Genomic DNA, 20869 nt, shown 5'->3' with positions numbered 1-20869 from the left:
CTATCCCCAGCTCTGGGGACAGGTCCCAGCCATGCACAGCTCAGAATTGCAGCCTGGTTCAGCAGTGCTCCATAGCCAAGCGGCAGCAATGTCCTGATTCTCTCCTTGTTTTGCTTGCAGGGGGTTGAGGAGGCCGGGATGAACTTTCTGGATCAGTCTGTCATCAAGAAAAGTAAGGAGGTACTGCCTGCTCAGCAGCATTGGGCCTTGCTCTGGTGTCTGGGGCCAGTTCTCAGCGAGCACCATCCTCTGTGCCTTGGGGTTGCTCTGCCTGCCAAGGCACTTGGCCAGGAGGAGAGTTGAGAAGAGCTGGGATCCCCCAGCCCATGCTCTGGCTCTTGCCCAGTGCCAATGAGAGGTGGAAGCTCAGCAGTGCCAGGACCAGGAGGACCTGCTTCTCCTCCCATGCAGAGGAAGATGGGGCATCTGGGGGTGCTGTGCTGTGGCGTGCCATGGGGTTTAGGCTGAAGTATCCTGGCTCATAGCTGCCTTCCCTCTGGCAGAGTGCCTTGGGCAGAGCAACCCCAAGATGCAGTGGATGGCACTCATCAAAGAGCCAGCCCCAGACACTGGAGCAGGGACCAAGGCTGCTGAGTGGGTGGACGCCTCCTTACTTTTCTTGATAACAAACTGATCAAGTAAATTCATCCTGGCTTTCTCCACTGTCTGCAAGCAAAGTCTGGGGAGAGATCAGGACAGTGCTGCTGCTCAGCCATGGAGCATTGCCCCAAATCAGGCTGTGATCCCCAGCTCCATGCAGCTGGGAGCTGCCCCCAGAGCTAAAGGCAGCTCCCACCCCCTGTCAGCATCTACATGTGCACTTCGATGCATTAGTTTTTTTCCTAGTACCTGTAGGTATTGGTACTAGCAAATGGCACGTTAGACTGATCCAATGTGCAGCAAATGCCGTCTGTAGATGGTGATGTTTTACCATGCATTAGATTAGGCTAATGTGCAGTAAAGTGTCTCATGTAGACACACTCAGAGAAGAATGATCCCAGCCCATGGGATAGCGTGTGCGAAATTCTAATTACATGAGGCTGCACGACAGAGGGGAACATGCATGGGTCCCCTTGCACTCCCTCCCTCTCCCTCTGTCACATGCGTGCACGCACACACACACACACACACACACACACACTTTATGTACATTAATGCTACAATGCTAATGTACACTTTATGTACATTAATGCTACACACACACACACACACACACACACACACTTTATGTACATTATGTAGCATTTCTGTCTACAAATGATTGTGAGCATTTTCTGGTCCTATTTGGGCTGTAATCGTTAAAAATCCCCAGGTATGTTGTGCTATAAATACATATGTAAATGCTAGTATTTTTGTCAACTTCCAGCTTGCATTATGTTGTCTTGCTTATGCCACAACCCTCTGCAATTCTATCCAGAGACAGTATGCTTCATTTCAAGGTTGAGGGATGTGACCCATGTGTAAAGAATGTGTTTATCAGTTGTACATTTTTTGGCTGTAAATACGCACAAAATTGACAGAATTGTTATCCAAACCACCGCTCTCTCTCTGTGACTGCCATATAGCTTTGCTGCCCACGTTTTTCTTAATGCAGACATAGTCAGTTGTGCTCACTTAAAGGAAAATGTCTGTCTCTTCGAAGCTGGGCTCCGCTGTTCCTGCTGGGCAGAATCCAGGACAATAGTGCAGAAGAGACTTGATGTGTACAAAGATACAGGGCTGATTCTGCTGGCTTTCATTCTGGAAATACTTCCCAGGCACGCAGAGCAAAGAGCAGCTGTGAAACACAAGAGTGACCTTCTTCTCCTACTTGGGCTGGCTGCAATGATTTTTATTCGTGAGCTTCCACATGGAGAAGATTAGAGCCTTTCTTTGCCTGACATAAGGGAACAGTTGGTACCAAAAGAGCAGGAGATGGGACAACATGAGTTTTTAGAGCATCAAAGATTAACAGGCTCAATGTGAACTGTTGGCACTGCAGCAATTCGCCTTTTGTAAGCTAACCACCTGCCCCCTACTTATTCCTTCATCAGCAACACTTAGTGAAAGATAATTAGTTGTGCAGTGCACACAGAACAGCATGGTTACCTCCATTTCCTTCTGTCAGCAAGGGGCAGAGAAGATGGTCAGGCCATATCTGATTCCCAATCTCAGTCATTCTATTATCAAATATCTGGCTAGATTCTTTTTAATGAGAAGTCTGAGCCTCTCCATCCATATACAGAAATGATTAAGAGACTGGCCTTAAAAAAACTCAGTGTGCGAAGAAATAAGTTCATAGATATAGTAATAGTTACAAAAAAGACTGATCATACAGTATCCAGACCCCCAAAAATGTCCCACAAAGCTCCTTTTAATTTAAAGTTACCCGCAGACAACAGGACATATCTGTAGGGTAAATTGTCCACTGCCTCAGCATGAAGATCACGTTGGTTGAAAATATTTTGCTGTAATTACCACAAAGTTAGGATGACCTATAAAGTCACAAGTTTTAGCCTCTCAGCCTCATGGGTTAATGCTAGGACCTTTCCAACCATTTTGCAATGCAAACTGTCTATTGTGGAATTCATCTGAAGCGTGCATGTCCACATTTACTCTTGTTATCACAGAACGTTACTTAGGTAGCTGCTACATCAGAAATTTTCTCACTCATCTCAAATGATCCAAAAATATCAGTTAAAACATGAGAGTGAAGATTAAAATAAAGGGATGAAAGTTTCCTACTATCCAAGCTCACCCAGGTATGGATGGGAAAATGGCTTTGAAGCAAAGACCAAACACGTGGACCTTGAATAAGAGGGAAGGACAGACTCGATTAAAATGCCATTTATTTATGGGCACTATTTTGTGATAAAAGGAATATCAGAGGTGCAGGATATCATCCAGGGCCAAAAGTATGAACTGTTTCACAAAAGCTGCAAAGACTGTATACTAGGAATCTGCAAACTAAAGGAACGCTCGTGCCATAATATGTGACCTTCACTTTAGGCAGCCAAAATCCTGACTGGGTGTGCAGGCTAAACAGACTATGGACACAGTTTTGTGTATACATACAAACTATATGAATTGCTTCCGAACTGCTGCTCTTTGTAAAAGAAAAATTATGAGCCTTTGTTCTTTGTCTAACGGTCACCAAGCAAATCCCCCTCAATTCTGTTGTCTCATGGGAATTATTTTATTGGTAGGATATTTTCAACATTTATTGAGGAAAGCACTAGATCCTTAAAATAGATTTAGGTGGATTTAGGCCTAACTGTCTCTGTAGGCACCTCTCAGGAGATGCCTTACAAGCAAGGCAGCTGTGTCTAAACTTGAGACCCTTATAATTACAGCCCAGTGGCCTAAGTTTGTCTATAAGCACTGAAGTTTTTGACACTAAAATTCCCTAAGCACATACTAAGTCTGCTCCTACTTTGAAGCATCTCAGTCTTGGCAGGGCTGAGCAGCTCTGTGTCTATCTCACCCCTTGGTCCCCCAAAACAGTGCTCCCGTACCTATCTTGCACGTGGAGCTGTCTCCAGGGGGCTTTCTCTGAACACAGAGGTGGTTTGCAACTGCTGTCTTTTATCTAGTTCAAGCACCTACCTTGAATGCCTTTAAGAGACATTTGGATGTCTATCTTGCTGGGATCCTATGATCCCAGCTGAATTCCTGCCCCTGAGGCAGGGGACTGGACTCGATGATCTTCCAAAGTCTCTTCCAGCCCTGATGTCTATGAAATTTATGAAATCTAACTCAGTGCAAGGTCTAATAAAGGACTTAGTAACTGAAAGTTAGGCCTGTAGAGTAGAAACTGCCACATTGTATAAAGTGCCTAAGAATTAAATATCCATAGTCATCAAATAAAATACAGAAACAGGCCTAGCAGCAGGGACCAGAAGTCAGGGCCCCTTCCTTCAAGGTGAGTGCCTATACTGCTGGGCTACAGAGTCCTGCGCTCTCTTCTTTGGTCTCTTTGAATCCTGGATGCTTCTCTGCACAGTGATACAGCTTCAGGAGGAGGGTGGAAGGTGGCTCCAACCGCCCAGTGTTTAACCTGGCTGCTAGAGCACTCCCCTGGGGCAGGGGCTTGAACTCCACCTGGGTCAGAAAGGAATTGGACCTGGGGCTTCCACTTTTTGGAAGAGTGCTCTAACCACTAGGCAGTTATACAAAGCTGGAGATTGACACCAACCCCGATGTAGGTACTCTATGGATCTCCCCATCCCACACGTTTTTAGGTAGGCTCTGGGAATGCCTGGTGGATTGGGCCACTCAGGGAGCTTACGTAGAGGACCTAACAGAGCTTAAGCTTAAGCAGAGGACCGTTTGGCTTGTCCTAGGCTTAGCCATGGGCTACGTGCCAAGCTCTTCAGCTTCTTCAAGACCAGGTCAGTTCTGAGCATGCACCGAGGTGCCTGGTTAAATCTAATCCACTCTATTCAGCGCTGGCAGGGTGTCCCCTGGAGTCCTGTGTCCAGTTTTGGGCCTCATATTTTAAGAAGGACTTGGACAGTTTGCATAGTGTTAGCTCAGGCAAACAAAAATGATCAGGGGCCTTGGAGACCAGACTTATGAGAAAAGGCTGAAAGAGCGAGGGTTATTTAGTCTAGAGAAGAGAAGGCTGAGAGGGCATTTGATAACAGTCTTCAAATACCAGGAGGTTGATGACAGAGAGGATGGAGATGGCCCCTTTCCGCTCTATAATCAGCCTCCTGGTATTTGTGACTTCAGGGGAAAAGGTTGGTTAAGAACTGGACGGTGGGTGCACTCATATCCGCTGAAATACTGTCAAGAATGTATTGCTATCACTGATCTGCCAACAGTATCAGGATTTGGAAAGAGGTTTCCAAAACTGCTAGGATACTTAATGCCCATTAAAAAAGAATAAGACTCAAGTGTCCAAATGTCAAAAAATCCCTATCTTAGTCTGTTACAGTAAAGCAGTACTAAATCTTAAAATACACTTATTGATGATGCTATGTGCAACCAAGTAAGATCTCTAAGAGTATTCCTTAGGGTTGTGCTAAATAAATGTAGTGCCGATTTAAACAACAACAGTAATGGTCTGAATGCTATACTCCCTGTTTTGAACTTTGATCTCATACAAACTTCACCCCCCCGACTTGTGTTTTGTTTCTCCACCCCCTCTCCACTGCAGCTTTCTGTTTTACAGACATGTATCTATGCCATTTATTGTAATCAACTTGTCAGTGACCATCTTTCCTGTTGCCTAACTATGTCAAAAGAAAGGTTTTCTTCCAGGCAAGTACTTGCATTAGTTCAGTTATATCTTTTCTAGGATGTCCACAGACCCTTAAAGCATCACCAGTGACCTCCCCTCCTGTTACCGTTTTGGTACAAAAGATAAATCCTTGTGTGATGGAGCTGTGTAGATTTTTTCAGCAGTGCCTCTGTGTTAGTCAAAGAAGATATCCAAGGCAAGAATCCATGAGGTAAATCTTTCATTGGTTTCAACATTCTTTACCCACTTGACACATCCTCTGGTGCTCTTTCAAATGATGGTAATATACTGCTCAGTAAGCGGTGTCTACATGTGCAGCCATTAAAGGACAGTAACGCTGTGTGTGGACTGACTTGGGACTAAAGTTGGTCCCAAGTCAGTCCACACACACAGTGTTACTGCTCAGTAAGCCATCTACACACGTGCAACTGTATATTTCACAGTAACTAATCTGGCATAAATGTGATACCCCAAAAGATTGCTAGCATAAGTCACCATAGTTACTGTGCAGTACGGGTATGCACATGTAGATGTATTACCCAGTAATTTTTGCACAGTAACCTAAATTACTGAGCAGTAAATGTGCACGTGTAGACGCGCCCTGTATGTTTGGCTCCATAGAACCTCACAATCAAGTATGTGGGTAGGATTTGTTTTAGGGAAGCATTATTTTTAGTCTAGGATCCACTTTGACCATTGGGTATCTTTAAGTCTGAGAAGAAGGCATGTTTCTCAGGGTCATTGAGGTAAAGGCACTTATTGAAGCAGACTATTTCACTGGGGCAGGGTTCTCCTGGCAGGTCTGTTTTGTTCATTATAAGAGTCCACATTCCAGTTTGGCAGAATGCCCACCTATCTCTACTTCTTTGATCCTGGGCAGGTTTCACCCCCTTTATCCTCTCTAGGCCCAAGGAAGAGAGTAGGCACAAAAAGATGAAAGTGCTTTGTAGCACTTTAACACCTCAGCAACACCAGTGTATAAATGCAGCTGAAAATGTTGCTAAAGAAACTATCCTATTCAGCTCATACCTTTTCAGTTTGATCACCTTACAAGTTTATTTGCTTACAAAACCTAGTAACTAACTCACAAATACAGGAAAATGTAAAGATTTTTGGTCTTTTTGGATAGGGACAGATATTCAAAAAGCCTGAATTGATTCAATCTTTGCAGGCTAAACCAGTTTGTATCCCCACAGATATCCCAGAAATGCAGGCATATGCCTGCAGTGGCTCAGGCTAGAAGCCGGGGGCGCTAGAGTAGCCCTCCCTTCCCTTCTATAGTGCTGAGCTAAGGGGGGGCTTGGCCAGGCTCTGATTAGGGAGGGTTCCCCCACTCCCAGCCAGCCCAGCAGGGAAATGATAACACAGTGTCTATCACCCCTAATTCAATGTTTATCACCCCATTAAGAAAACAGGGACATTACCAGCTACCTCTTGATTCTGCTTTTGTCCCATCTGCCACAGCACAAACCGTAGCCAGGATGTGGTCTGCTAGCTAATGCTGAGAGGTGTCTGTGTAAGGCAGAGGAGAGGGGGCAATTCCTGCTTAGCAGGGAGTGGGAAGGGCATGGGGGGAGCAGGGGCAAGCCAGGCAGATGGCTGCAATCTCTGCTGGAGCCGCAGCCAGGGAGCAGAGGGGAGGCGTCCCACCTGTTGTGGAGCAGAGAACCCCGCCCAGCCCAGAGAGCATGCCAGGAAGATGGGGGAGTCCAATTTAACTTAAACCAGCAATGGGTCTGGGACAGACATTGCATAAACTGGTTTGATCCAAATTGGTGAAGTCTGATACTACACTCAACCAGGTTTATCTCCAACCGGTTTCAGCCATTTTCAAACTGGTTTGTGCGCACTGAACATCTGGTTTCTTACACGTTTAAACCAGTGTCTGATCACTTAAACCAGTTTATGTTTAATGTCTGTTCCTCACCTTTGAGATAGACATACAACTCGCAGGACTTTTGCTTATGTCATTTGCATTTCAGCATTGTTGAAGTGCTAGCTTGGGGTTTTTCCTGAGCCATCACGTTCCTTTGAAAACCGCTCTTTTAGGTGGACTTTATGGATGAAGTTTTCAAACACATTCAGCACCGTCCTATGTGTAAGAGTTAAACTGACACCTCAATAACTCCAGAGTTACAACTACATTAAGCACTGTTCTCTCAATACCCAACTGCTTAAATACATCTAGAGCTATTGATGGGTCCATGTGAATAGGATGTTCTTGCCCTGATTGACTTATATTAATCACTGTTCCTAAAACAGGTATTGGAATAAGCACCATAATTGCTTAAGATAAGAGAACATCATTATTTGAGAGGAAATGCTATACTGAAACAACTAAATTGGTAACTTCCTCACACAGGCACCAGGAATGAGAGTGAAGAAAAGAAGAAATAGCATTTAGAAATTAGTACTAAATATATTATATTCAATTCAGCATTTGTTTGATCTAAAGCCCATAGAAATTACAAGAAAACTTTGCATTGAGTTTGGTGAGCTTTAGGTCAGTCCTTGCTCCCAAACTGGTCTGATGTTGATGACTTTATACGTTTCACTGGATAACACTCTTCTAATATGACTAGTTACAGACTGGTTCATTATGGGACAGATCTGCACCGGAAGTAAATATGCATAGATCTTTTGACTCAGTGGGATTTAGCATGTATGTAAGTCTGCCCCTTTAAAAAAAGAATGCATACAGCAGGCCCAGTCCAGTCACCACTGGCTAGGTGTGGTTATAATTTAGAAAGAACAGACATTACAAGAAGTGTTTGATCTCAGATTAAAATAGACAGTCTTCCCACAGGCAAAACTCCCACTGCAGTTAATGGGAGTTTTCCCTTCTCAAAACTGTGGATTGGGCTCCAAATGTCCAAATGGATAAATGTGTCATGGGGCAATATCTGATCTGTCCTTCACCACTTCTAACCAGGGAATTAAGCAAGAGAACCTGGGAATTCTGTATCATTAATTCAGATGCGCAGTGATAAGAAAGAGATCAGAATTCAATCTTGATTTCCACGAAATGCATTTTGTGTATCTGAACTAAAACATTACCAGGATAAAGTGTCTATATAAATTTACAGTAAATGGAAGGATATGATTCCCCTAATTTTGACTACCTCCTTAGGTACTGTATTGAATACTATTCCTGGTTCTTGAAAAATGCCACTTTTATCTGTGCAAGGGTCAAAAGAATGGCTTACTCAAACAGTAAGTAAACTTTCCAGTTATATTTTCTGTAATCTATTGAACATGTGTGACAAATGTTTAAAAACAGAATAAGCCAGATTGTCATCTCGTGTAAATCAGTGTAGCTCCATTGACCACACAGAGTTGTGTCCAATGACAGTAGCTGAAATCAATCCCAATAAAACGTACAGGTGATTTAAAGATGATTTAAACAATGTAAAGATCATTAACAAGATGCTTTAATCTCTAGAGCATAATTAGGAGTTTTTTGCCAATAGCTATCTCACCTGATGTGGTTCTTTTAAGAAATAAAAAAGCTCTAATTAAACTTAAGAGATACTTTTAAAATTTTGCATGTGAAGTATATTCTGAGTGTACTTTTCCTTTGTTCTTCCAGCGTTAAAGCAAAAATGCCTTGCAAACATCTGTAAATCTATCTAAAGCACTGAGGAAATGTACTGCAAATAAGAAGAGCTTTAGGAGACTTTCTCCATTTCCCAATATAAAACAAAGCCAGTGACGATGGGTTATTTACAAATATTTGCATCAAGATAAGATGTTAATCTGATGCTCTCTAGTGATTATTTCCCTCCAAGGCATTGTATAAATGATGTATATAAACAAGTGAAATTTTAGCAATGAATTTAATCGTAATCACATATTTTTAAAGGATTTCCAACTGTACTTCATAAAAGATATTCATAAAGTCCATTAATGCATGCAAGCAGGTTTTTGTTAGTTTTGTCTAAAAGATGCATTAAAGAGGTTATAACAACAAATAAATATAAAATAGCCTGAAAGAAAATCTTAAAGACATTTAAGTGGTGAAGTGTGTTTCATGATCTTTAATCTATTGGGATTGTTCCTTGCTCCACCTCAATAGCTCGCTCTCATTCTGTACTGTGCCCTAGTGATGGAGAAAAAGGCACAATCACATCTTTTACACTAGAAGTGTTCATATCTACCGTCCATGAGCTGCATCTAGACCAGCTCATGAAGATTGATGTCATCCCTGTCCTATGCAAGCCACCTCCAGTTCTGCTGTATAATTTCTAGAGAAGTGAATGCCAACTTGAATAGAAGGAATAGTAACTAGGCAAAAATCATGCAATTATTTGTTGTGTTATGTTGTAACACTTCAATGCTTCTGTATATCAGTGTGTCAACAAACTACCAACATTTCAAACCAGGATAAAGTAGTTTCCCCATTACTATGTACAAAATGTTTTAATAAAGAGAATCAGAGCGTCACATTGGGGACTTCTGGCCTGTACAGAAAACTCGAAGATATTACTGATTCTTTTCTTCCAAAACATGCATTTACCATAGTAACAGCATAATGCAAGGGCTAAGTTTTCAGGCATATCGAAGGGGCAGGGGAACTGGCTTCAGTTATAACCACAACTCTTATTACAAATCAGGCCATTGGGAGAAATACGGACTTCGTATGGACCGGTGTAAGCAGACCTGGAATTGTGGGAATGGCATTGCTGTCAGAGCTGGTCTGAGGATGCCTTTTGTCTTTTGCAGAATAGGCTCCATTTAAGTTCACTCCATAAACTCCACAAAAATCTTTTCAAAAACTGAACATACGCATTTTTTTAAAAAACAAACAAACAAAACCTTAGTTTCCAAGAAGATTTGGGCTCTCTGTTTCCATTTCTTGCCCTCTACCTTTTTTCCTCTCTTTTTCTGAAAAATAAGTGGGGGAGGAATAATGGCAGGAAGGGGTCTGAAGAGAAAAGAGAAACAGAAAAGTAGAAACTAAATGTCTAAAGAAGTCTAAATCATGGCTATGATTTATTGTTTTGTTTTGAAATAGAAGCCATTTGCTCATGAAAAATATTCTCAATAGTCGATCAGCTTTAGTTTGTGCCATTGATCTGTTTGTTCAATGCAGCTTTTGTACTTGTTAGAAAGTAATGGCTTTTCTTTCTCTCCTGTCAACCTTAGCTCTATGGCTTCAGGAAGGGTTATAGAATTACTGTATGTTTATACGCGATAATTAAAGAGTGTTACATAGTTAGGGGTGTCTTGTGAAATGATCTGATACTGAATAATGATAGAGGTCTTGAGTTACTGCCTGCTCATTACAGTTGTTTAAGACCTGCATTTGGCTTACTCAGGAAGGTTATAAAAATGTATGAGATGGAAAAGCAACTGAATGACAGAGGAAAGGAAAAAAAGCAAGATTCCCTGTCTAAATGAATACACTGATTGAAGTCACAAGAGAACATTTATCCTATTCTGTGTGCTCCTGCCAACAACTGAGCTCCCCGGGAAGAAGTCCACGTGTGCTGACGGTGTGCCCAAGCCCAGCAGGTCCCCCAAGCACTCCTCCTTTTCATCATTATTCACCCCTCAAGTTCATGCTGTATTACAAGACTGAGTCTTTCCATTATGCTCCTATAGTGAGCTACCATCACTTACCATGCTATTGAGCTGGCTGGGGACCCAGATGGAAATGCCAGTGTCCAAGGGGCAGTGCAAACAAAATATTCTTATTTTTATCATTTCTGATGGATTCGACAGAGCTGGGAGCAAACAAATCTAGTGTATCTTAATGGTTTTCCCCAGAAGCTGCTCTCCTTTTCTTTTGTCGAGAAAAGTCAGAACTGAACCATCGTGGGCCAGCTGTAATCTTTAGACTCTTAATGCTGCCTTAGTACAGATGTTGACCCATGCCCTTACCATAAGTACCTTGAGGTCTATTCCGGTCCCTCCTTCCTCCTCGCGCTAAACCAGGGACCGCTCCCTCAGCTGGCTCAGACTCCTGGAATAGTCTGGTCAGAAGTGACCCTTGGATCATCTAGTCCAGGGGTGGCCAAACCGCAGCTTTGAAGCTGCATGCGGCTCGCCAGCATAGTACTTGCGGCTGTCTGGAAATTGGCCGAAGTCCCGCTCACTTCTCCCTGAGGTGGCTGCAGGGGGACAGCGCAACTGGGCACTTCCTGCTGCTCCACCTTTCCCCGTGGGGAGCCCACCCTCCTCCCTCCTTCTCTTCCTCCAGGACTGCCCGCTCAGGTGTGGGCTGCTAGGGTGGGGGCTGCCCCCGTGCTGCTTACCTCGGGGTGCACTCCCCATGGGGAAAGGGGGAAGGGGAGGGAAAGAAAGGGTGCGGGGGTGGGTCACCTCCACTTGGGGCCACTCAGCAACCCCCTCCCCCCGGCTGTCTGGCTCTTGAACTTCAGTGGAGGATCAGATGTGGCTCTGCGGGTGAGTGACTCTGGCCACCTGTAACTAGTCCAACCTTTTGCAAAGATACGGGATGTGCTGGTTCTCCACCGTCCCAGACAAATACTTATCCAGCCCCTTCTTGAAAACCTCCAAGGAAGAAGATTCTGCAACGTCCAGAAAAGCTTATTCCATTGTCCGACTATTCTTAGGACATTTCCCCTGAGATTTAATGCAACACAACTTTTCTGCAGTTTAAATCTGCCTGGCCTTCTGTGGGAAGGGAGAACATTTTTTGTCCATCTGCTTTATGACAGTTTATGCATGCATACATTAGCACAGCTGTATTGGAGTTAATGGATCGCCACAAGGATACTTCTTTTGTTTGCTGAATTTCAGCCTAGAAGGTCATCGGCTTCTCTGGTCTCACATTGAAACATCTGTTTTGATTCTAGATCATTGAGATACGTGGACAGAAGGGATATTTTCCTCCAGCTGCAGCAGAGCTTGGGGTTGAGGTAGGAGGAATTGAATTGAGAACTGAGGTACTGACCTGAGGAATTGAAGTGAGAATTGAGGAATTGAGGTAGGAGGAACTTGCTGATGGTGAGGTGGTGGAATATAGAGAGAGGTTGTAGAAGCTTCATCCCCAAGAGCAGGTTGGACAGACACTTGGCCGCTGCTCAAGGGAGGATTATACCTGGCTATGACTAGATGACCTTGTGCAGTCCCTTCCACCATGACTTTCCTATGATCTCTTACTCTCCTCTTTTGCTCATGACCTAGAATCTGCTAATTCAAGGAGAATCATGATAGCCGGAGAATGCAAACTGACATATTTCAGTGGAGGTGAAGGAACAGTGCTATGAATCTTAGCTCTGGTCGCTTCAATAATGCAGGGTTGGCCACAGTTGTGTGGCTTGGACAGTCTTACTGCTTGATCTATAGAAGTCAGGAATTTGCCTCAGTCCAGTCCACACTGTCTTTCATAGATTTCATAGACATTAGGGCTGGAAGGGACCTTGTAGATCATCAAGTCGAGCCCCCTGCCCCAGGGTCAGGAAGTTAGCTGGGGAAAAGGATCCCAGCAAGATAAGCATCCAAACACTTCTTGAATGAGTCCAGAGTAGGTGCCTGCACCACTTCTGGAGGCAGTCTATTCCAGGCCTTGGGGACTTGGACAGTAAAGAAGTTTTTCCTTATGTCCAGCCTAAAACGGTCTTGGAGGAGTTTATGACCATTGTTCCTTGTTATCCCTTGGGGTGCTCTGGTGATCGTTCCCCCAGATCCTGATGCACTTGTGTACTTATACCACCAGGTCCCCCCGAGCCTGCACTTTTGCAGGCTGAAGAGTCCCATGGCTCTCAGCCTCTCTTCATAAGGCCTATTATCTTGCCCTCTGATCATGTGCGTGTCTCTCCTCTGGACTCTCTCAAGCTTCTCCATATCCTTCTTGAATTGCGGAGCCCAGAATTGGATGCAGTACTCCAGCTGTGGCCTCACCAAGTTCAAGTACAGTGTGGAGGATGACATCCTGAGATTTACTTGAGAAGCATCTATGGATGCAAGCCAGAGTTTTGTTTGCTTTCCCAGCTGCAGCATTGCATTGTTGGCTCATGTTCATCTTGTGGTCAATTATGACCCCCAAGTCTCTTTCAGCAGTGGTGCTAGCAAGTGTAGCACTGCCTAGCCTATAAGCATGCGGTGGGTTTTTTTTCCCAAGGTGGAGTTTCTTGTATTTTTTGGTATTGAACATCATCAGGTTTATATCTGCTCACTTACTAAGCTTATCCAAGTCAGCCTGAATTGCTAGCCTATCTTCAAGTGTGGACGCTATGCTCCAAAGTTTAGTGTTATCAGTGAACTTGGCCAGTGGGCTTCTGACACCAATGTCCACATCGTTGATAAAGATGTGAAAGAGAACCGGTCCAAGGACAAAGCCTTGGGGGATGCCACTGGTCATGGAGAGCCATAATGATTCACTACCAGTGACCTCTACTCTCTGGGTCTGACCTCGGAGCCAATTCCCCAGCCATCGGACTGTGATGTAGCTCAGGCCACAGTTAGCCAATTTTTCCATGAGGAGATCAAGCTCAAAGGCTTTTTTAAAGTTCAGATATATGATAAGTCACCTGGTCATGGAAGGAGATGAGCTTGGATAGGCAAGACCTACCTGCGACAAACCCGTGCTGGCTGTCCCTCAGGATGTTGCCATCAGCCAGCTTATCCAGAAGGGTCTCTCTGATAATTTTTTTTCAGAATCTTACTGGGGACTGAGGTCAAGTTGATTGGTTTGTAATTCCCAGGATCTACTTTCTGCCCTTTCTTGAAGATGGGCATTACAATGGCCTTCTTCCAGTCTTCGGGTACTTCACCTGAGCACCACGAGTATTCAAATCTTTTTGCCAATGGTTGGGCTATGACTTCTGCCAGCTCCTTGAGTACTCTAGGGTGTAATCTGTCAGGACCAGCTGACTTGAAGTTGATCCTTTACAAGGTCTACACTGATGCTGGGTATAAATACACCCTCACCCCTGCAGTCCTGCATCATGCTAGGCAGGGTGGTCCCTTTGGGCTGATGAATGACTGATGCGAAGTACCTAGTAAGCAGGTTGACTTTTTCCTGGGTATTGGTTGTCCCATTTGGTTCAACAGGGGTCCAATGTCACCCTTGCTTTTTTCCCTACTCCCCACATATCTGAAAAAGGACTTTTTATTGTCCTTGATATGTCTTTGTCTGTCATGAACCTCATCCTGTGTTAAGTTTTCTTCAGGATGAAGGCCAGGGGCTGGGAAATGTCTAACCTAACTGGACTTCGATCCTTTTTTGCCTTGTATATGTAGAGTAAGACTCTGAATTGGCTCTGGGAGTAAAAAGAGGGTGTGCAGTGGCAAGGTTGCTCTGGATTTCTTGGCTTTCTGAAGACTCAAACTGCCTCCAGCTACCAAACTGAGACCTCTCTTGTCATCAGTCTCAACCCCAGACATACTCATTTACTGACTTCCACAATGAACCAACTTGCACCCTGCTTTCATTAAAATTGTGCATCTGAAACAAACAACTATTTTCCTTTGCTGATGGTGTCTTTGTAGAGCATTTTTATAGCTAAAAGGAGCTCCTTTTAAATTAGGAGAGGGCCTCATCCAAAAGCCGCTGAAGTCAATAGGAACCTTTCCATTGACTTCATTAGCCTTTGGATTACACCCATAGAGAATAGCATGCAGTCCTGTGGGATGCCAGACCTTCAAGTGCTGTATAAGTTTTCACTCATCTTTCATCGGCAAATGCTACCTCTTATTAAGATATTAAGGCCATACTCACATGACCCAGAGATACTGTGAAAGACAAGCAACAGTGAAAGGATTGTCGTTTAATTACAGCAGCACAGTATTAAGTCAAGTTACAGCAGAGAGAATGCACCTGTAGAAAGGCCTCTTAATATAGATCCTTTACATGTCCAAGCCTATATTATTAAGTTGCACTGTAGGCATATTGACCTCCAGAAATCTCATGAAAGGATTAATTAATAAATGTTGAAGTAGGGTTGATAAAGAAATGATCACATGGGTAAGGTACACATCCAAGGGGTATAAATCACTTAGCACTGACCTTGTTGAAATCCATTTGTCCTCCATCCAACTGCTTTTGAATAATATTCTTCAAGGTAAGTTCTTTTCCATATGCGCTTTATTGCAAAAGAATCATAGAACAAGAGAAAACAAGTTAGCATAAAGCTTTTTAAGACAGTAGGAAGAGCAGAGTAACAAAAAAAAGGAGGGAACAAAGATTCAAAATGCTGCAGTGGACCAAAATTATAACCCCTGTTGTACGTATCCATTCATGGTGTAATCAGTTATCAAGATGATTTAATGAATGTGACTGGTAGCCTTATGTCAGTGTTCAGTATCGTATGTTGTTGTTAGAGAAAGAGATAATAAACAATAGATACGCATTTGCAAAATGCTAAGTAATTGCTCCTTCGCTAATCTAAACAACTTGCAGTGTCTGATTTAGAAAAGTGAGATCTGGGATATACCTGGAGACAGAAACGGATTTCATTTATGCTGCTGTATCTCCTTTGTCTGTAGCGGGGATTTAATACTTACTCACAGCAGTGTAAGTAAGATGAGAATCAGACCAAGAAGATCAACATGCAAAATAATTTTTCTGAATATGAAAAGTTTTCATATGCTAGATCAACATGTTTGTACAAATTACAGTTAAGGTTTGAATAGAAGATGGGCCGGGCTCTTCACAGATGTAACCAAGTTAGCTACATTGATAGCAACAGAGCAGATGATTTGGTCAATACATATAATTTATATAACGTTTCAAAATATCCATATTTAAAAGAGGTATCAGTTATTGGTTAAATGTTCTTTTAAATCATTAAAGAAATTAAAGCTAATTGCAGAGTGAAAATAAAATAGGTGTTAACCTCAATATTTTGTTGTTAACTGTAGTCTCCCCCTTTATTGTAGTTTGTGGACTCAGCTCAGATGCTATCCTAACAAATATGGTTGTTTGATTTAAATAGTAAGAGTGCATATTACAAACTGAGACACATGCAAAGCTCCTTGTTGCAACAAAACTCCTCTTTTGTGCACTCACAAAACTAGGGATAATCCCACAACAGAGAAAGAAATCTGATCAGGATACCCCAGTAATTGAGTCATAGCAATGACTGCTATTAACTAATCACTAATGTCTTCTCAGTCTTATATTATATAAAATAAACATCCTACATAACATTTTACTCGCTCACCAGGCAAGAATTTCTGCCGTGTGACAATTTCCATTCTTTGGATTAAAAGATGATTGTAATTCTGCTGATGACTATATTGATGGTGTTACATAGTGGTAAGTGACTTTGTATTTTTATTACTATTTAACATTTACATCTACTATTTATCATTTAAACAAGCCTCTGAATTTTTGCCCTATACCATACATGAAAGTACTTCAATAGGCATAAACGAGCCACAGTAAAAGATTTTATTTAGGATTAGAAAAGGAAGGTAAGATTAGAGTGATGCAAGGAAATTTTAAAATGAGTTTGTAATACATGCAAAAAATGGAAACCTCGCTTCCCGTAACATTTTTCTCATTAAAAAAAATCCTTCAGACTATTTACGTAGCAGAAGTCCCAAAATATAAAAAAGGTATTGTGGTCCTTGGACAAGTCCATGTTGTTTAAATGCGGTTGACTATTCAGTGAGTTTCTTAAATACAGTTGAGGTTTGGCCAATAAACTATCCTCTTGATCTTCTATTTTGAGCGTAATATTGTACGTTTTTCACATACCTTTTTCGCTCTGGTCATTATGTATCATTAGAAACAACTCAGCATTTGAATGCAAAATCAAATACAGCATTGACTTCTTATAGCTCCACTATTGCACTTCTTTAATTTCCAGGGGATTTCATAGAGTGTAAATCAGTACAGAATTATGCCAGTGCAGCATTTAATATAGTAATCAAGCTTTATTCCTATCAGTCCATTAGAACCTCATTGTCTTCTGTTTTCTAGTACTAGAAAGCATAGAGATAGCTACCAGATAGTATTTGCTTTAGAAAAGCGGAGTGCATATAATATCAATCCAATATGATGTAAAACAGAGTTTACTTCTGGGTCAAACTAATGCTAGAGATTTTAAGATGCACAAGTTTTTATAAGAATAAATCCAAGAGTCTGCCATTTAAGTGCTTAAACATGATTTTTTTTAAATGAATAACATTAGGATAAGGATGTCCAAAGAAGCCTCAGTTCAAAAGATTAAGTCATTGTTGGCAACGCAACTTCTTAAATTCCTTCAAAAATACCAGATTTAAACACCCAGATTTGGAAATTTTGGCCCCTAGTTTTTCTGGTTCTGGAGAAGATTATTGGTTTCTTTTCTTCCTAGTCTTATGGGATAAATAAAGATGATCTTCACTCCCTGAGATATAAGTAAGTATTTGAAGGTGAGCTGGCAGCTCTGAGAAGTTGCTCTCAGTTTGTTCAATGGATTTGGCTGCACTTTGGGATTCACTCCTCTATCTTCCCCCTGAAAATTTTTTTTAGTAGTTTTAAGTATTTGTGCTACAACCCCTGTCCCAGACAACTTTAAAATTGCTGTGTTTTAAAAAGACAGGTTGAGAGCACGTTCACTCTCACTGCTGGGTTTCATTCAGGTAACTCTTCATGAAAGCATCATCACAATAGCATTGCTGCATAAAGAAGGGCAACATTGCCTCTGGCATGTAAAAAAGGGTGTTGTGGAAAAAGCAGACTTTTGGATGAGGCACAGAACTGGAAACCACTAGGTTTTTTTTATCATACAAATTCCTGGGTAACTCTGGGCAAATCATTTTATTGCTCACAACTATCTATAAAATAGCAGTATGAACATTACCAACTTCACAGAGTTGTTTGGATGTTTAATGGTTCAACGTTGCTGAAGCAGGTATTCCTTAGCCGGATGGGAAATGAAGTATTAGGATTAACACACACCGAAATGATCTCAGCCAAACAATTAATGGTTTATCCAGGAAACCCTGTCTTGCGTTTTTTCCCCCCTTAAGAACCAAACCTTTGCTTGCCTACATGAATGATGCGCTATGTCTGGAAGAAACGTATACTGTTACTTGCACAAATAAAATCTACATGTGCTTCAAGGCTACTTTTGACCCACAATTATTTATTTGGGCAAACACCTGCCCAGGCTAAACTCGTTCTCTGAAGACTTTTAGAAAAAGGAAAACTAAGAAACATCCCATGAAAACGTCCATATAACTAGATGTATATAAAAAGACACTCTGGTTGGAGGTGTATAGGAGGTTTCAGTTATTCCCATAATTTAAGACTACTACCAAAAGTAGGAACTGAATTTGAAGTCTGTCTATATATACATATAAGTACACATTTGAACAAGCTTGGATATAGGAAATGTTTGTGTTGGTCTGAAACAGAGGATTAAAGCTCATTTAAATAAATCATCATTTACCTTGACAGCATGAAAAGCTGGGACATAATCAAAGAGTTGAACAATCTTCACAGTTGCCCTGATTTTGCAAATTAGTGATGTCAAAGGGGTTCTGCCCAGTCAGGGTTTCATTGCAAGGATTCAGCTATACAGTGAATAAACCAGAATAACTACTTGCTGTTGGAATATAAACTGTTTAGGGTAGGATTATCATTTACTCTGTGTGTGATGAGCATGTAGCATCATGGGGACCCTGTTCAATTTCTTGTAAGAGAAATAATATTAATTCTTGTAAGTGCAGATATTAAATAGCAAATAACATGAAACAAATACCTCTGCCTATGAAAGAGGGCCTTAATTTGTCAACTAAATTATTCACTACAAAATCCCTGACCACGCCCATGTGCTAAAGAGCATATGTGAAACTTACTTGCAACATGTATTTAACGGCAAAAAAATAAAGATGTGGTAACTGCAGCTGCAAAAAATGAATGGACAGCCAACACTGCCCATTAATACAGACTCACTGGAAATGGGAAATGGCCTGAGCAGTTGCAAAAAGAAGAGGAAACACATGGACTTGCGAGTCGCTGACATTGTTATATAGCCTTTCCTCCAACAGGTGATAGATATTATTGTTTTGATTAGTTTTATGCAAATTGAACTTGTTCTCAAGAATTAAGTCAAATGCGAACTATTCTGGAGAAATCTTCATCTCTATAAACGAGTTTAGTGACTTCCTCACCCCTTGCACTAGGTCGATACTTCCAGAATCAGGTTCATGGATTTGGACTGGGATTTCCAAAGGAACAGCAAGCCCTAGAACAACCATAGTTCTTGAAAGAGCATGGGAGTTTGGCACCTAAGTCCTTTGGGTTCCTCTGAAAACCCCGCTTAGACCATTTAAGTGGGATTTTCAACAGCACATACAATGACTCAAAAGCCCATGAGATGTAGGCACTTTTGAATGTTTTACCCACTGGGGAGGTAAAACAGCAAAGCACTCAAGAAAGCTCTGCTGATGTTACCAGCTGAGAATCCGGCCCAGTGTCAGACACAAGGAAAGGAAAGGATGTCTACCATTGGGAAGGGCGCCGGGGTGTGATTTACCAATTGGTGATAGCTGTGCTTGAGTGAGGGCTGCACGTTTGTGGCTTATATACCTGTTTGGCGTTAAATAACCCTGTCAACCCCACCTGCCCCATTGCTGGGGCTTTGCTCTGTAAACTGAGCTCCTCACAGCTCCTGAGGTTTCATTGTGGTTTTTTGTCCGCAAGAGCTGCCATTGGTCTGTTTGGTGAGGAGTGACCAGCTCCATGCAAAGCTGCCGCAAGGAATGAGATTCCTTCCGGCTTGTTGTTCTTCCAAAACACAGCCCCTGGGACTCAGAGGAATTTAGGGAGTCCCCGATATCTTTAGACCTTGTTACATATTAATTTTAGGCAGCTCCTGGAGCTCTTAACCCCTGGATTGGCCACATATTGACACCTGGAACTAGCTTTAACCACACTTCTATGTGGCTTAAAGTTATGCCACTCCAGGGCAGGTTTATCTCTGATCTGTGTTACCCAGCTCGTTTTCCATTACTGTGTGGCCACTCCTCATAGATGAGCTGCCCATGTTGCAGCCCTCCAGCATCCCAGGATGCAGCATCCCCTCCCCCACCCTTCTCTTCTGTATGGACAAACTTTCCAGCCCCATGAACTCTACTGCCCAGAGGGTAATTCTGGTGCCACACCAAATCCCCCTTCTGTCCCTGGGGGGTGTACCTTCCCACCCGCAGGGGTGCAGGCCCATACAAACAGCCTGCAGAGCATATGCACAGCTGGCCAGGTTGCAGGGCCTGGACAGGTCCAGAAGTGGGGTCAAGGGGGGGGTGGAGGGGAACAAGGTAGGGGGCCAGATTGGGTCCCCATGAGCTAGGGCTTCCTTCCCAGGGCAAGGGTGGCAACTCCCTCAAAAGCACCTTCCCTCAATGCTCCCGCCTCCCAGCCACCCCAGGAAACATAACCAGCACCACCCACATGCCAACCCTGTGTTCCAAATTGTTAAAATATGAGGCCTTCATTAATTTACTTACTCCTTATTTCTTATTATTTTTTACTTCTGTTTATTTTGTCCTTCAGTAGCTGACTTCTCTTCCTTTTCCCTCATTTCCTTTCCACCATGTATTTCATCACCCACCCCCACCCCGTTAACTCTCTGCCTCCCATCTCAATGTTCCTGCCCCCACCCCAACCCCTCTCTCAGATCCCCTCCCCACTAGATCAGGGATAGAAACCTGCCCTGGTTCACCAACCCTAGGTGAAACTCA

The 20869-nt window shown here is 42.6% G+C and overlaps 1 protein-coding gene across 1 annotated transcript in view; it reads left to right on the top strand.

The window, feature by feature from the left end:
- Positions 1-8902, top strand: part of HHLA1 (HERV-H LTR-associating 1) — a 32389-nt gene extending 23487 nt beyond the window's left edge. The window contains exons 9-13 of the mRNA XM_019547151.1: positions 121-172; positions 4221-4370; positions 5282-5435; positions 8355-8437; positions 8814-8902. Coding sequence (XP_019402696.1) covers positions 121-172; positions 4221-4370; positions 5282-5435; positions 8355-8437; positions 8814-8857 — 483 coding nt within the window. The 3' untranslated portion in view covers positions 8858-8902. The remainder of the gene's footprint in view (positions 1-120; positions 173-4220; positions 4371-5281; positions 5436-8354; positions 8438-8813) is intronic.
- The last annotated feature ends 11967 nt before the right edge of the window (positions 8903-20869 follow it).

The sequence above is a fragment of the Crocodylus porosus genome, unplaced genomic scaffold (genome assembly GCF_001723895.1).
Source record: "Crocodylus porosus isolate Cpor-Errol unplaced genomic scaffold, CroPor_comp1, whole genome shotgun sequence".
In the NCBI taxonomy this organism is placed as follows: Eukaryota; Metazoa; Chordata; order Crocodylia; family Crocodylidae; genus Crocodylus; species Crocodylus porosus.
The sequence above is the reverse complement of the archived record's forward strand: the minus strand, read 5'-3'. Positions and strand labels throughout refer to the sequence as shown.